The sequence below is a fragment of the Acartia tonsa genome, chromosome 13 (assembly GCF_053477335.1).
Source record: "Acartia tonsa isolate MP-2025a chromosome 13, ASM5347733v1, whole genome shotgun sequence".
In the NCBI taxonomy this organism is placed as follows: Eukaryota; Metazoa; Arthropoda; class Copepoda; order Calanoida; family Acartiidae; genus Acartia; species Acartia tonsa.
The window spans coordinates 38,053,282-38,069,383 of record NC_137272.1 but is presented as its reverse complement, the minus strand read 5'-3'; the positions used below and the strand labels follow the sequence as shown (position 1 = coordinate 38,069,383).

At 33.9% G+C, this 16,102-nt stretch overlaps 2 protein-coding genes across 2 annotated transcripts in view; one reads left to right on the top strand and one right to left on the bottom strand.

The window, feature by feature from the left end:
• Window positions 1-16,102, bottom strand: part of LOC145303710 (lysophosphatidylserine lipase ABHD12-like) — a 29,477-nt gene that overhangs the window by 8,842 nt on the left and 4,533 nt on the right. Inside the window, exons 5-15 of the mRNA XM_080145316.1 lie at window positions 15,617-15,739; window positions 14,963-15,045; window positions 14,559-14,602; window positions 14,011-14,066; window positions 13,327-13,404; window positions 12,696-12,792; window positions 11,002-11,045; window positions 10,726-10,803; window positions 9,887-9,999; window positions 9,480-9,561; window positions 9,036-9,117 (exon numbers count right to left, since the gene is read on the bottom strand). Coding sequence (XP_080001442.1) covers window positions 9,036-9,117; window positions 9,480-9,561; window positions 9,887-9,999; window positions 10,726-10,803; window positions 11,002-11,045; window positions 12,696-12,792; window positions 13,327-13,404; window positions 14,011-14,066; window positions 14,559-14,602; window positions 14,963-15,045; window positions 15,617-15,739 — 880 coding nt within the window. The remainder of the gene's footprint in view (window positions 1-9,035; window positions 9,118-9,479; window positions 9,562-9,886; window positions 10,000-10,725; window positions 10,804-11,001; window positions 11,046-12,695; window positions 12,793-13,326; window positions 13,405-14,010; window positions 14,067-14,558; window positions 14,603-14,962; window positions 15,046-15,616; window positions 15,740-16,102) is intronic.
• Window positions 6,510-8,613, top strand: LOC145303711 (uncharacterized). The gene is made up of 3 exons (XM_080145317.1): window positions 6,510-6,627; window positions 7,255-7,450; window positions 7,526-8,613. Exons 1-3 carry the CDS (start codon window positions 6,619-6,621, stop codon window positions 8,506-8,508), a joined length of 1,188 nt encoding a protein of 395 aa, XP_080001443.1. The 5' UTR covers window positions 6,510-6,618; the 3' UTR covers window positions 8,509-8,613.

Here is a 16,102-nt window from a genome sequence, read left to right as displayed (position 1 = left end):
ATGTCAGCACAGGGAAAATCCGCTAGGAAAAAATAAGCACCATTAATTAATAGTTTGGAAAAAGTATAAATTAATGAATTATCAATATAATTAATGGTTTGAATCTCTACCCTGATATCAAGTCAAAATAAAGGCAAATAATTATCACACACCAATAAAACTTACAGACAAAGGTCGTGCAATCAAATGGTTACAAATATGCATGCCTTACAACAAGCTAGTATTTCTGTGTCTGCTTGTTACTACCATTTGTTATTGTGATTGATTTCCCTTGACACTAGTGGCCACTATTAAAACTGAGTCAGTGGTCGGCAAGCAAAGTACGGTGTGCATCCAAATCCACATATTACTATATCCTCTTAAAGTGATTCAAATTGGATGGCGCAATAACAAAAATGTAACCTTTTGAGCCCAGAACCCCCCCCCCCCCCCCCAATATTTTAAAATAAATTAAAAAACAGAGTAAGGTGGTAGTTTTTCGTTTATTATTTGTGGAAAAGCACCGATTCGCTAATATATATAACAGCAAGCAAGAATGAGGATTAAAAAAAATGAGAGAATGACAAAGGTAGAAGGCAGTTACTGCTAATTTTTTTGCTGTTTTTATTTGGCTATAGATATGCGAAAGTGTATGTACACTTTGAGGTACTTATAGGAAAAATAGGAAATTGTGGGGTGAACTTTAAGCGACGAGTTTCTCAAATTCTAATTCAACATTAAGAAAAAAGTTTTTCCTGGGAGAGAGGGAACATTGGGCTGTAAATAAGAAAGGTACCCAAAGTTTTGTAACAAGATTGTTGGGTCATAAACCTTATTTTAGCCAAACATTTTAACAAATAATTTTAATCTACATAAGCATTAATTTGAATTATAAACCAATACCACTTAAGAAATTTTTGGCACCCTCCACTAAAATATTTATAAAACTTCCAAATACATTTGAGAATCTACATTGTACAAGAAAACCATATCAGTTCGCAGTTCATCTTTCGGATTTCACAGAGAACTCACATAAATCCTGTTACATTTATTTAAGAATTGTAGATACCATTAGGTTTAAAACGTTAAAAGGATTACATCACATTTAATAACAAAAAAAAACTTTTTTTCACCCTCCCAAAGATTTTTCAAAGCTTCTTGAATAACTGCTGTATCCATCTTAAGTTCACAATTATCCATTGTTTTCCATAAAGTTTAATCAAACAAGAATAAAAATATCTGAGAAAAAGTAATTGAAAATAGCCTAAACCAAAATCTGAAGATTACTTCAAAATTATCTAGTTACATCAGCCGTTTATAGATATTATGTAACTGATATCAATAGACAATCCATCAATGTAATTATATGTTAGGTAGTTCAGAGATAAATAAAATTATAATTTATAGAGTAGCCTTACTTCTGTAAAATCCTGATTTTAGGATTTCAATTTTTTCAACAAGGAGTATTCAACTTAAAATCTGATAACAAAAACAAATAGTACAAAAAAGACAAATGGTACTTTTCCCCAACTTTTAATTCATTCTCATTCAATCATGAGAGTTTGTGGTTCGAATCTTGAAGTTTGTAAGAAACAAAGCAACTGTATAAGCCATTGGTCGGTGTATCATCAAAAAAAAAGGGGGGGGGGGCATTGGGATATAAATTACACTTTAAACCAATGTCTAACCATGTTATCTTATGCGTTGGCTCAAAAAAATGGTTACTTTTCTTGAATTTTGATGCGTTGATTATTATTTATTGGTAATGTATATCAATTTATAATCCATAGTCATATCCCTTAAGATCCATGGCTTTCATACAATGGTTCTTCATAGAAGTATTTAGATGTAATTATTTTCACCTTTCAAAATAATAAATCGTTTTGTAGAATTTTTTACGGCCAAAAAAATGCGCAACATAAATAATTGAATGATGAATTAGTAATTTGGTTAAAAAAAAGGTGATGTAGGGGGTGGAATGAAAGAAATCATCTTAAAGGTTTATAAGCTTTACACCCACATGCGATCAAAGTTTTTTAGTGAGGGGGATGACCAATGACTATTGTCCCCACCCAACTAAATCCACCATCCAAACACCCCTGTTTAAAAGTATTTTTTTGCAACTTTCTAAATTACTGAAACATATTTGTTAACCTATAAATGCAGACAAGTAATTTATTATTAGAATAAGAAGCTTCTCTACTTTTCTGTCTGTACGTCTGTAATGCATATTGGATATTCTTAGTAATAAACGTCAATACAAAAAAGTGTAAATTTTGTAGTTTTTAAACTATTTTGAAAATGTGTTTTTAAATTTTAATATCCCATTACAATGATCAACTTTGTTAAAGGCCTTATCTATGACATTAAATGCAAGTATATTTTTTAATACCTTAAATTTTACAAACCCTGCAGAAAATCTAAATCAAAATTTTACCCATTTCAGCGAATATTCTTGTAAACTTTGATAGACAAAGCATTGCTAATCTATATTATTAATGTCTTTTACGTTGATGTTTATTATTTGTTCAGCTTCAACTTTATGAATGTTGTTATCCTTGTATTAGTTAAGAAAAAGTGCATTATACAATGTGAAACTTGTGTAGATTTTATTTTTAAAGAGTGTCCAACAATATCTTTAAATATCCTATTAGATGAAAAATATAATATTTTTTTGTTTTTGATATTTTTCATGGTTGAAAAAGTTCATTTTTTTCTTGTTGGGTAGATATCACCACCGGGATATACCATAAACCTACTAAGGTTAAAAAAAGGCCCCCAATATGAGATTGCAAATCTAATTTGTATTTTTTTATAAGAATAGTTTTGTTAGCCACCCATTTAAAGTATGTTTATATGCGTCCTGTTACGACCACTACAGGAAAAAAGGAATCAAAATGTTGGCCAAACGTTATTTCAAACCCCTAAAAAGTGACTCTTGTTCTGTGTGTCTATCCAAAAACATAAAGTAGTAAGGTTTATATGTCTGAAGCTAAAGATCTAGCAAGATACTAACTAATTGGAATTGGGTGTACTTTTCAGAAAAGCTTTATAAATGTCTTAGGATGGATTTAGGCTATTTCATTACCATCCACACATAAAGGCTAAAGGCGTAGCCTCTAGTTTACTATTACTTGGCATTTATTTCTTCCCTTGTATATCTTATAAAACCAAATATCTATAAATAAAAAAAATCTTCAAAAACCAAATTTTCAACCCATGTTCCTATTCCTGAATACTCTAACAGAAAATATAGATCTAAATCCCGAATCTTGATCTCAACCTGAGATTGCAAAATTCAGACGACAGCGGACAATTTATTTTAGGGCCAAATTTTTATATCAACAAAATATGTCCATGCAAAATTACAATATTATTTACTGTTATCTTTTTAGCATTAAGAGGTTAGATCATTTATAAATTGTAATTGTGTTCTTTAATACTTCTCCTTCCTCAATATTTATGTAACTATGTATTGCTTCATTTAGTTTAAACTTATTTGCTCGAAATAAAAAAAAAACTTTCAACATAAATGGTTTTAAACATTTTTTTCATTCCTATGCTCTCGAGAATAACAAATACTTGATCAAAAAAGTTATACTCTAATGGCTTAACCCTAGCCCCTAGATGCATCCTTGAAAAAGAATGGGGGTTAAACACAACACTGCGATATACAATAAAACTCCTAAGGTATATTCCCTGAAAAGCAAAGCCCAATCCATCCAGCAGTTAACGAAATCTTAGGGTTTGACTAAACAGACAGAAAACGTTCTACTTTGTATTATAGATTGGCTAATTGTGAGTTTATTTCACCTCTTATATGGTCTGTATGTTGGTCTTAAAAATATGTAGGTAATTCTCAAAGAGTTAATGTAAAAATCAATAAAAGGAGGCACAAAAAAGGCAAGCGTGGTAAAATTTAATGTTTTATATCCTAATTAGCAAAATAATCAAAATACAATTTCAGATGATTTTTGGGACATTGTACGACGCATTAATTTCTCATACACTGAAATATTGGCCATCTTTGCAGACTTGAATAGTCATATCACATTCACAACCATAGATAAAGGACCTGGTAGCGAACTATGTAATTGATACCTTTACCAAAATCTTATCTTCCATTTGTTTTTATTTATTCTGGATACATATGAAACGCAATAAACAGTATGTTTTGGTTTGTTCCAAGAGAAAGAAAGGGAATAGGACACCTCCCTCCCCCCAATTTTTTATTTAAAATTAGTGTTTGTTTACTATTTTGTATTAATGACAATTTTCTGCAAGTAGAAAAATCAAATAATACAGGATCAATGTCTGGTCCAAAAAATCAGGTACTACAATTATAACTTAAAACCGGTTCTAATCCAGCAAAAATATTTTAAATTATGTTTTTTTTAAAAATTCATGCAAGAGTTGATTAAGCAAAATATGTAGATTTAAACTTATATAATTGATTTTAAACTGAGGTTAATCATCTACGGCGTACGAGCATACTCTGAATGTAGAAAAGCTTCAACCCCCCCCCCCCAAAAAAAAAAAAATATAAATAAGGGGTTTAAAAGTCACGTAAACAAGGAAAACGTTTCTGGCTTAATTTATGTAAATCAAGATTTTGACACTTTTTTCTCCAAACTGCTTTTTATAACATTAGAGTCGTAAAAGTGCTATAAAAAACCGCATCACATAAAAATCGTCCACACTTACTTGGTTTCTTTTAGGGGCCCCTCACCCCACACACCCTTTTTATACTCTTCTAGTTTTGTACCCCTTAAAAACTTTTAGGAATTCTTTAAATGACCACAAATTTTTTAAATGACAAAACAGCTACAGAAAATATTTAAGCAGTAAATAATTTTTCTTATGTCTATCAGTAACGGATAGCTCCTACCGTTAATTTAGGCATTATAGAATTGTCCTATTGATTTCAAACTTGATATGATGAATAATAATTTCTGTAACAGTTAGGTACAATTTCGTAAGAGTGGCAAATCTATAAGCTATGTTCGTAAGTAACTTCGTTACATGGTCACCATACAAAAAACGTCATAAGCAAAGATTTAAAGAGAAAATTGCTAGACTCGATATTAAATAGAAAATTGCTAGACTCGATATTAAATTTTTTTATTTATACCTTTTGTTAACATGATAAAAAGCTTGTTTTTCATGCCTTATTCTAATTTTGAATATCAACAGAAACTAGTCAATAAAACAAATTTTTCCTTTTTCAAAATATTTGCTGATTTAAATGACCACCAATGTGTAGATTAGAGTTGACATCTCCGCTGATAAATATACTTTTTAGAAAGCTACCGTGTTCTTGGCGGTGTTTTCATACAGCAACCAAAAATATGAAAATGCTAGAGTAAAACAGAAAAAAAATGAAAAATGGATGTAGGAACATAGTTTATTAACTGGTTGATTTGGTAAATGTTTATTTGTGTTTTAAAAAAGAGAGTATTTTATTATTCTATTGAATACTAGTTATAAATAAGGCTTTATTTTTAAAAAATGTAGTAGGCATTTTATTAAAAAGGCGTTTTTTGAGATGGGCGTTTATTGAGATAGGCGTTTTCTGAGATGGGCGTTTTTGGAGATAGGCGTTTTTTTGAGATTGGCGTTTTTTGAGATTGGCGTTTTTTGAGATGACCCTGAAAAATGTGTCGTTGTAAATTTATTGGTTGATAGAAACAATGACACCTAAACAAATCTGAAGACTTGTGTCTAATATTCACAAGCTACCAATCACAAAATTTTACAAATTCTTAGGGTATATTAAATTTATCTTCAACTGTTCTATCCCTCTGGAAAATGGGCTAATCAATTTTCTATTTACTGTCAGTCCTCAAGTTGCAATTATTTTGTGTCTTAAAACTAGGGTTGGGCCGGATATCCGGTCTGGCCGGTTATCCGGCCGGATACCATGTCATTTTCAATATCCGGCCGGATACCGGATATGAAAGCTATCCGGTTACATGATATCCGGCTGAATTTTGACGCCGGATATCCTGTTATCCGGCCGGATATCCGGTAATTTGCCGGGTATCGAACGTTGGCCAGATATCCGGCCCAACCCTACTTAAAACTTAATCATCCTATGATAATAATTGATTATCAAATTATTCAAAATTTACAGTAAAAGTTATAATATTTTAGAATAAGGGAACATTTTTGTACTTTTATAGAAAATGGGTAATTTATAGGTTTAAGAATAAATAATATTTTGCTATTTAAAAATCATGTTTATCACAAAGACACCAGTTTTTCTTCTCTTTTATATGTCCCATCTCTTATTTCTCTCTTTTAACTATACAACCATCCTTTAAAAAAATTCATTTTTATGGGGGAACGGCGGAAAAAAGTGTTTTACTACTACAACTCTAGTAGGGTTTTAAAGACCTGCTGTTTTAATGGATACAGTATGGCTTGGGGGGTAACGGATTTAAGAATCAAACTGTGACAAAAGGGGGAATATAAAACCACATAAGGGCTTGGACACAAAAAAGAAAAGGAACGGGTAAGGGATAGGGTCAGTTTCTAAGGGCATGATACAACTATGACCGTGTGTGTGTGTGGAAGGGTATAAAAGGTGGGTCCCGGAAGAGTTGACTTCACTGATCTTTGGAACAGCCTGAGAGAAACATGGCGAAGGTGAGCTTAACAATTATTTCTTTAGCTTTTAAAGAAAAAAACATTCATGACTTAAACAAAATATTTTCCTTTTAATTTTGGTTTAATGAACATTTTAAACCGTGAACATCGTTTGTTCCAAGCAAATTTAAAATATAATGAATGTACAATGTATTTTAAATTAAAGCTGAAGAAAAAAGGCAGACTTGTAATTTTAGCCTAACAGAAAGTTAAAGATAAATAAAGGGGTAGTTGCAGAAGTGCAATTAACAAGTTTATTGCAAGCATATACAAGAATACCATCTAACATATATAATTTTGTATTACAAAATCAATTAGGCACCACCCAAAAAGTAATTATATTTTCTTTTGTGAAAACAGGACAGCCATTTATGTTGCATATATCCAAAAAATCTGATTTTCTAGTCTTGATATTTTTAAAACTACCTGGAAGAAAATTGAACCCTTTTCAAATATATATCCTATAGATGTAGTTTAAACTATTGAAAAGAAAAAATATGCAGTTTATTAATCCAAGTTTAAATGCACTTCGTACAACTACCTCTTTCGACATGTTAAATTTTCCATCAAATCTGAAAAAAATCAAACATTGAAATATTCCCATTAATGATACCCTTTTCTTTGTAGTTTGTTTGTATGTTTGCTCTGGTTGGGCTAGCCACTAGCGCCCCGCAGGCCTCCCGTGGAGCCGTCCAGGATCAGGAAGTAGTTATCTCCCAAATAATGTCAAGTCTGCAGCCCGCCATTGATGCCGCCATTGCCGCCGCTCTGGGAGAGAATACCGTGACCACCATCACAGTTGAGGGCACCTATGGACCCGCCATATATGGGTCTTACAATGTTGAGGACTTTAATGCTGTCCAGCAGCAGGTGCAGCAGAAGTTTGACAGCACCGCCAACAGCATTGCCCAGACACAGCAGCAGTTGTTGGGTACCTACCATGACACTGGATACCCACACCAGCATGATGGACAAGGACAACAGAATACCGCCACCAAGGCTGGATCAACTCTTGTATCCACTGCTGGTGTTGATGGTGTTGTGTATCTTGACGCCAACCAGGCTGTCAACAACAATGCTGTCAGCAGCACCGCTGTCAACAATGTCAACGCCGTCCAACAAGTCCAGCAACAGTCTGTCAGCTCTACTGTTTCTCTCACCAAGGCTGAGCAGCAGCAGCAGCTTGTGTCTGCCGTTATGAACGCTCTTGTCCCCAGCGTCGAGACTGCTGTGCAGAGAGCTCTGATGGCCATGATGTCCAGCAGCCAGCAGCAACAGACAACCTCCTCTGTGTCCACCCAGACCACCACCATCACTGCTTCCCAGGAACAGGCCCTGGTTACCAAGATCATTGAGGTTCTGACCCCCAGCATTGCTTCCTCTGTTCGCAAGGCTTTGGCCGCTGCCGCCTTTGCTGCCCAACAACAGGCTGAACAGCAAGCTGCAGCAATTGCTGCCCAACAGGCCGCTGATGAACAAGCCGCTGCTGAACAGGCTGCTTTCTTGCTTGCCCAACAGCAGGCCAATTTCCAGGCTCAACAGCAGGCCACTTTCCAGGCTCAACAGCAGGCCGCTTTCCAGGCTCAGCAACAGAACACCGTGACCGATAACAGCGCCATCCTTGTCGCCCAGATCATTGCTGCCCTGAAGCCCTCAATTGCCACCTCCGTTTCCCTGGCCCTTGAGGAGAGCAGATTCAGCAGCCAGCAACAGTCACAGGCTGTCCAGCAGCAATCAGTTCAGCAACAGTCCTTCCAGCAGTCCCAGTCTACCTCCTCCGGCTCTCTCTCCAGCTCTTCCCTCACCAGTATCTTTGGGGACGGCAAGGCACACAATGTGAAGGTTGAGACACCCCAGTACGCTTTTGAGTACAACAATTGAGAATCAAAATGTATGATAATTAATTTTTAAACTTATTGGTATTATTTGGAAGATAAATCAGTTGTTTTTTATTGTTATGATGACAAATAAATTTATTTTGCCAAATTGTTTTTTTTTTATTTTTCCTTGGTGTGTTTTACAAGCTTATTTTTCCCTCAAATGTTATACAGGCATTTAAAGACATTTCTATCTCAATGTTAAAACTGGATTAATATTGCTAATATATTACGGGTTCTCTTATAGTTATTACTTTATTTCTTTTTATCCTTTTACTATCATAATTTTAAGGGGCTAAAGGCGTTTGAGAACCTCAAAAATATTCATAATTTCTAATTATTTTCTTTCATGAAATGAAACAAAAAAAGAGATTTTAAAAGTTTAAGTGTCTGTGCTTTACTGACCAACTGACAGACCATTATTCAAAATGGATTTACTTTCAAAAGTGAATACGCCAACAATACATAAGATTTATTGCCATCCAGCAAGACAACCAACCAACCATCAAACCAAATTATATAATATCCTACCTTTGGCCATGAGGAGTCTCTAAGTTTGAGAGCAGATTCATACAGGGCTTGTCCAAGAAAAAAGGGAACTACAAAATCGTCCCTAAAGAAGATTATAACAGATTAATACCTATTTTAGTATTAGAACCGGTTTTAATACTAAAACAAATTTGCTTCTTTCTTATGAATTACACTTACTTTTAAATAGTTGCGGAGTGCACAGGTTTTGAACAGAGGGGTGTAAAAGCTAGGGTAAGCAGTTCTTCCTAATATCTTGTATTATGGGGGTGTAGTTTGCACGCTTATTTCTTAAATGCATTATTTTTTTTTGATGAAAAGAAAATTAACATAAAATACCATAGGTAAAATCTTTAACCTTTAAATTCTACTAAAAATTCTTAAATATTAAACCTTGGATTTTTGAGACAGCGGCGCATCTATTCTATAAGCAGTTAAAATACTTACTTTGCATGTAGGATTAGAATTGGAACGTCTATCACAGATATTCGTTGATCAGAAACGAAACCAAAGTCATTGTTCTCCAAAGCTAAAAATAACAACGAGAATAATAAACACATACCTTATAAGCAAAAAATTAATAAACTTAATAAAAAGTATAAAAGTAACATGATGTCTGTGTTGCAGAGGATTTCGATAACCACAGAACCGGTTTATTAAAGTAAAAGAAAGAGAAGATATGAGCTATATTTTACTCAGCCCAAAGGCATTTAGTATTTTAAAATCAGCTGAAAACAAAAACAAAAAACAATTTGCAAGCAGACGAAAAGTGTCTCCGCCACTTGGGGCAGGTAGTTGTCTGGATTATATATCTAAACTTATGCATTTATTGCAGAGCTAGAAAAACTACTTACTTGAAGAGAACCAATCAAAATATGGCATCTTTCTCCACATCCACGCCATCGGATGATTACGTATCTCATCGTAGATATTGTTGAACGGAGACTCGAGCACTAATCCTCCGGGCCTGAAATGGGTTTTCATAAAAAGAATGCCGCATTTTTTCGATCCGCAGAGAATACAACTATTTATTAAATTATTTCGCTTTTGTAGGTACGGCCTTCATAGGAGAAAAACAAATTATCTCCAATCCATTTTTGCTGTAAATTAATTAATGCATCTTTTTATAGAGCTGTATTAGACATTATACAAATGGCTCAACTAATAATTTTAAAACTTTGAATTCATAAGTTGTATACTCTGTTGAAATTCTATCGTCTTTGTTCAATCAATCAATGTCTAGAAAATGTCGAAAAACGCGGCATTCATCTTTCAAAAACCCGTCACTGAATGGGTTTAATATTAAGTGGTGTTCATTAATTGCCGCACATGTATCGTTTTATCTAATTATCATAACCGCATATGATTACAAGAGCAAAGAATGTGCTTTACATTTAGCATTTAACAATTTATCTTATTTTTTTGCATTTCTTACATGCATTTTTTGTGTATCAGATTTTTTTCAATTTCATACAAGACAAAGAATTACACCTTAAAGTCAGATGCTACCCCATACCCAATATAATCTAACCTAACTAAAACTAAAGAAATAAACAAATCAACGAAAAACTACTCCCCCCTCCCCCCTCCCAACAAATAAAGTGGGCTGGGGGTTCTTCTTCTCAATGAGACACGCCTGACATATTTTAACATCTTTAACCATTACGCAGCTCTGTTAAACTATAAGTGTTACCTATTCCCTTGAAGACAAAGATCTGAGACCAAATGAGAAGAAACAGCTGTGCCCAGAGAATGACCCCAGACTATCAAACTAAAAATAATAAATCTATAACACAAAGTAGAATGAAGTATGTCTGTCTCAGTCTGTCTAAAGCTAAAGATTTTGATAACCGCTGAACCGATGTGGCTCTACTCTTATTAAACTACTAGCGCCTAGCCTACACTGTAAAAATATCATATTAAAAATTGAAATAAGCGTAGCTCCTCCAAATTAAAGATAATAACTCACTTTGTTCCTGGGCTGATTTTCTCCCTCACCCAATTGTAAACAGTCTAAAAAATAAAATTAATATAACAAACATAAAAAGAAGGTTAATAATCTATAATCCAAAGTAGAATGATGTCTGTCCGTCCGTCTGTCCCTTAAGATCTCGGTAACCACTGAACCGACCGGTTTCTACTCTTCAGGGAATATACATACTGGTCCTGTGGTGGTTTTATGCTATTTTCTTGGGGGTGGGACACCCCCCCTCCCAATTTTTTTTACGAATTGAGCGAATTTGGCGAATTCGTTATTTAATCGCATTTTTTTCTGCTGGGTAGGTGATAGAAGATATAATTATACCTTTTATGGGAAAGCCCCTAGAGGCTAGGGGCGAAGCCGCTATTATCTGTAAAAAGCACACAAATATTGAAGGGAATAATCACTAGAAAATGAAATATGATAACATGCAGCAGTCATTTAGGTCTAATTTTCCTACTGCGTCTGTCGTCTAACTATTATACAGCAGCATCCGAGAAAATGCCGTTTTTTAAAAATTATTTGGGTACGTAGGTTTATCGTTTCAAACTTGGCATGATGATTAAGCTATATAAGTTGAAAAAATTTTAATGTATAGGTATAATAGATTTGAAATCTGCATAAAATTCTAAGGATTTTTTATAAAATTCGTTTTTTTATATAATTCTTTATTCAAAAGCGCAAATGCAATAAAAGTAATTTAATTTTGACCATTAGGATAGGTGGATTGGAAACTACCTGAGCTCTAATTGGTTGAATGATGTACGAAACTTAAGCTTCTCCAATCATAGCGCAGATAGTTTTTAATCCACCAATCACAGATGTCAAAATTAATTAACTTAAATTGAATTTGCGCTTTTAGATAAAGAATTATACAAAAAACGAATTTTATAAAAAATCCTTTAAATTTTGTGCAGATTTCAAATCTATTACCTATAGGTATACATTGAAATTCTTTCCAACTTATATAGCTTAATGATGATTCCTGTACCAATTATGTACAATTTACAAAGCGTAGCAACTCTATAACTATTACAAGAAAACCGCATTCTATTTAAAACATAATTTTTACTGTTTTAAACTAAATATTGTATAGGTACCTATAATATATAATTATCCTATTCTCTTTTTTGGAATATATAAATATATTCCTGGGACTATTAAAAATTTTTTTAAAGCAAAACATCTCTTTAATTAATATAAATAATCAATATGTCTATAGTTTTTTATGGAATTTTTGTTCAAACTTTGATTTTATCATGTTATCCTTGCACTATAATACAAAGTAGAACGATGTTTGTTTGTCTGTCTGTCTGTCTGTTTGTTTGTCTGTCTGTCTGTTTGTTTGTCTGTCTCTTTGTTTGTAACGAAGGATCTCGCTAACCGCTGAACCGATCGGGTTCTCCTTTACAGGGTAGCTTCTCATAGGTCCCGGGAAGGTTTATAACTTATTGGGGGGTGGGAAACCCTCACCCCCCCCCAAAAAAAAATGAAAAATACTAAAATTAAAATAGTGGGGTCGACTACTCCCCCCCCAAAAAAAATTCCTCCCCCCCAAAGAATTTTTTATTTATTTTTCTTTTAAATTTAAAATACGAAAAATTGGTTTGATCAAACCTCTTGGGGCAAAGCCCCTAGAGGCTAGGGGCGAAGCCGCTAGTTTACTATAAAGTAAAACTTACCATAGCATCAAGAACGACACCAGTTTCATTGGGCGGGGCTGGCGTTGAATCTGCGTAGCCGCGGTAGTCAAAAGCTATAACGTGATAGTCCATTTTTCTAAATCAGGGGAAAAATTAATTAAAGAATAACATAAATCAAAATTTAGTCAAAATGGATGATACTACTGAGCTATTATTTAATTGCAAGGCCTTTACACCAATGTTTTAATTTGGCATATATGATTATGCAGATTATCTTTTTTTTTGAACCAATGCACTCCCCCTATTTACCTATCAATTTTTCATGAGTCATTAGAAAGAAAATAACTTGTCAACCCCCCCCCCCCCCTCCCAATTTTACCACCCGCCAAAATAGCAGTGTCTACAATTATGCATGTTCTTCAATGATTGATATCAAAATAGATAAAATACAATTCTAAAGCGTTTCAATGTTCTCTTTTTACATAAACATTTGGTGTACATTTAAAAAAATGTTATCACATTTATATGAGTTCATATCAGTAGGATGCTGTTTTATATGTCTTCTTAAGACGTAAAAAGTAATTTGCGGTTTTGATATTTAAAAATGTGATACAATTAGCGGAAGAAAAGGCACAACAACATATCAAATCCCTTTTGTTAAAGAACCTACCTTAAAACATGATAAAGCTCAACCCTATGAGGACCAGCCCTGTCGTTACTGTTGCCATGTAGGTACAATATAACAGTTCTGAAATGAATACAAGGATTAGGGCAGGCATGGGACAATGGGTGTTAAATAATTCTTTCTATCAGTGTTTCGGAGCCGGAGCCGTGGAGCCGCCATATTTTGCCGGAGCTGGAGCCCTATTTTCGTTAAAAAACGGCTCCGGACTAGATAAATAGAGAGATTTTTCATAAATTATAATTTGGTAACTCTGTTTTTTCATGTGCAAATGCCCTTTTTAAGTTTTTCAAGTCCATTTTTATCAAAAATTGAACTTTTAAAACCTTCAAAAGTCAAAAATAGACTTAGGAGAAAAAAAATATGTCGAGATTTTCTTTATTTTAGGCCGGAGCCGGAGCTGGATCCAAAGCCGTATCATCACATACGGCTTCGCGGAGCCGGAGCCGCAACAAAATCAAACGGCTCCGAAACACTGCTTTCTATTAAAGTTAAATAAACTGTAATTTTGAAATGTTATGACATTTACTTTTCGCGAGTCATTTCTATAGTTTAAATGAAAAATAAAAACAAAACATAAAAATGTTATCAAAGCTGAATAAAAACCAAAACCAACATGAGAAATATTTTTTCTTCTTCTATATGGTGAAGTTACTCTAAAATTGTATTTACCTTCCATCCGTTAGTTGTTGTTCAAACCACTCTGATGAATGTGTCTTATGGCTGGCCTAAAAATAACAATCATATCTATAATACAAAGTAGAACGATGTTTGTTTGTCTGTCTGTTTGTTTGTAGCTAACCGCTGAACCGATCGGGTTCTCCTTTACAGGGTAGCTTCTCATAGGTCCCGGGAAGGTTTATAACTATTTTTTTGGGGGTGGGACACCTTTAACCCCCCCAAAAAAATGAAAAAATCACCCCCCCATTTTTAAAAAAATTTTCTTGAAAATCTAAAACACGAAAAATTAGTTTGATCAAACCTCTTGGGGCAAAGCCCCCTAGGCTAGGGGCGAAGCCGCAAGTATCATACTAAAGTAAAAGGATGTTTGTTTGTCTATAGGATGTTCGCAAAGATCTTCTTAACGACTGGACGGCTCATTAAACAATATTCAGGAAATTTTTATTAGAGTTAGGGTTTTAGGCTATAAAAGGCTATATATTAGTTTTGGACTGGCGGCATTGTTGAGTAAAATATCAAAATCAATTTGTAGCACCAACCTGAATTTGTTCTGGAAGAATTTGCCATACTCCAATTTTGATATCTAAAATGATGAAGTAAAATAAGAACACAATTCTTACAAATTATGATGTAAATTTAGATAGAGAAATAAGAAAATCTAGAGTAGCAATGCAATGTTTAATTTTTGTTAATCCACTCATTCTTTATAACGAATTATTAATTTATTTATTAAGGATAAGGCGATGTTAAGTCAATGTCCTTGCTGAATTTGAAAAACAAATGATCAAAATATATTGTTTTTTAAATGAAACCAAGACCAATATAACGGTTGAAGAGCATTTTCTTAAGACCTTTGCTTCAAATTGGACTAATAATAATCAGTAACTTAACTCTACTGTGCGGCCTATCTAAACCATGCAGGGCTTCTCAATCCTTACTATACCTGGCTCTGAGTTGAGATAAAAGTTTCTAGATCCTGGAATCTCCTCTGTTTCCGGATCTTCATAATTAATATAGCGGGGCAACCTATAAAGCAACAATAAAGTTACAGAGATTATTCCATAAGAAACATATATTTTTTTCAATATATATCAATATGTCAATGTTACGACTGATGGGTATTTTTTTCAAAACTAAAATCAATAGTTGGTTGGGTCCTCCAATCTTTCCCTCAGGTCCCCGCAGTGGCCTTTAAAGCAGCGTTGTGGAGCCTGAGCCGCCATATTTTGCTGGAGCCGGAGTAGTTATTTTTGTCAAAAACGGCTACGGCTCCGGCTCCGGGTTATCTAAAAAAAAGATTTTTTACTAATTCTAATTTGGTAACTCTGTTGTGTTGAGTGTAAATGCCCAATTTAAGTTTTTCAAGTCCATTTTTGTCAAAAATTGAACTTTTAAAACATTCAAAAATAAAAAATAGACTTGGCAAAAAAAATATGTTAAGTTTTTCTTTATTTTAGGTCGGAGCCGGAGCCAAATCCGGAGCCGTCGTTTTTAAAGACGGCTCCACGGAGCCGGATCCGGAGCCGCATCAAAATCAAACGGCTCCGCAACGCTGCTTTAAAGGCGACCCCACTATTGTAAAATAAATGGTTATTACCTAACTGAAGGCAAGAATATGAGATGTCTCTGAATGTATTTAGAGTATTTGAAGACGAAAGGTAGGGCTATGAAGAAGACTATGGCAAGGCATATTAACAGACCAGCTATCTGAGGCAGTGTCCTGAAAAAACAAAAACAATTTGTGTCCACTAATAGCAAATATAAAGTAGTAAGATTTTATGTCTGTAGGCCAAGATTTCGATAACAAATAAACCAATGAGTTCTCAAATTTAGGGTAGCTTTACATAGGTTCCGAGTTGGTTGGTTTTAGGCAGGGTGTCGGAGCCGTATGATTTTGATGCGGCTCCGGCTCCAGCTCCGGCTCCGGCTCCTACCTTAAAATTAATATATAATTTTTTTTTCATTATTGAATTTGATAAAATAAAATAAATAATATAAAATATTTTGCTTTTATTTGATTAAAGCTATATAAAAGTAGAAGGATGTGTGTCTATTTGTTAAGTAACAATAGTTTTTCAGTTTA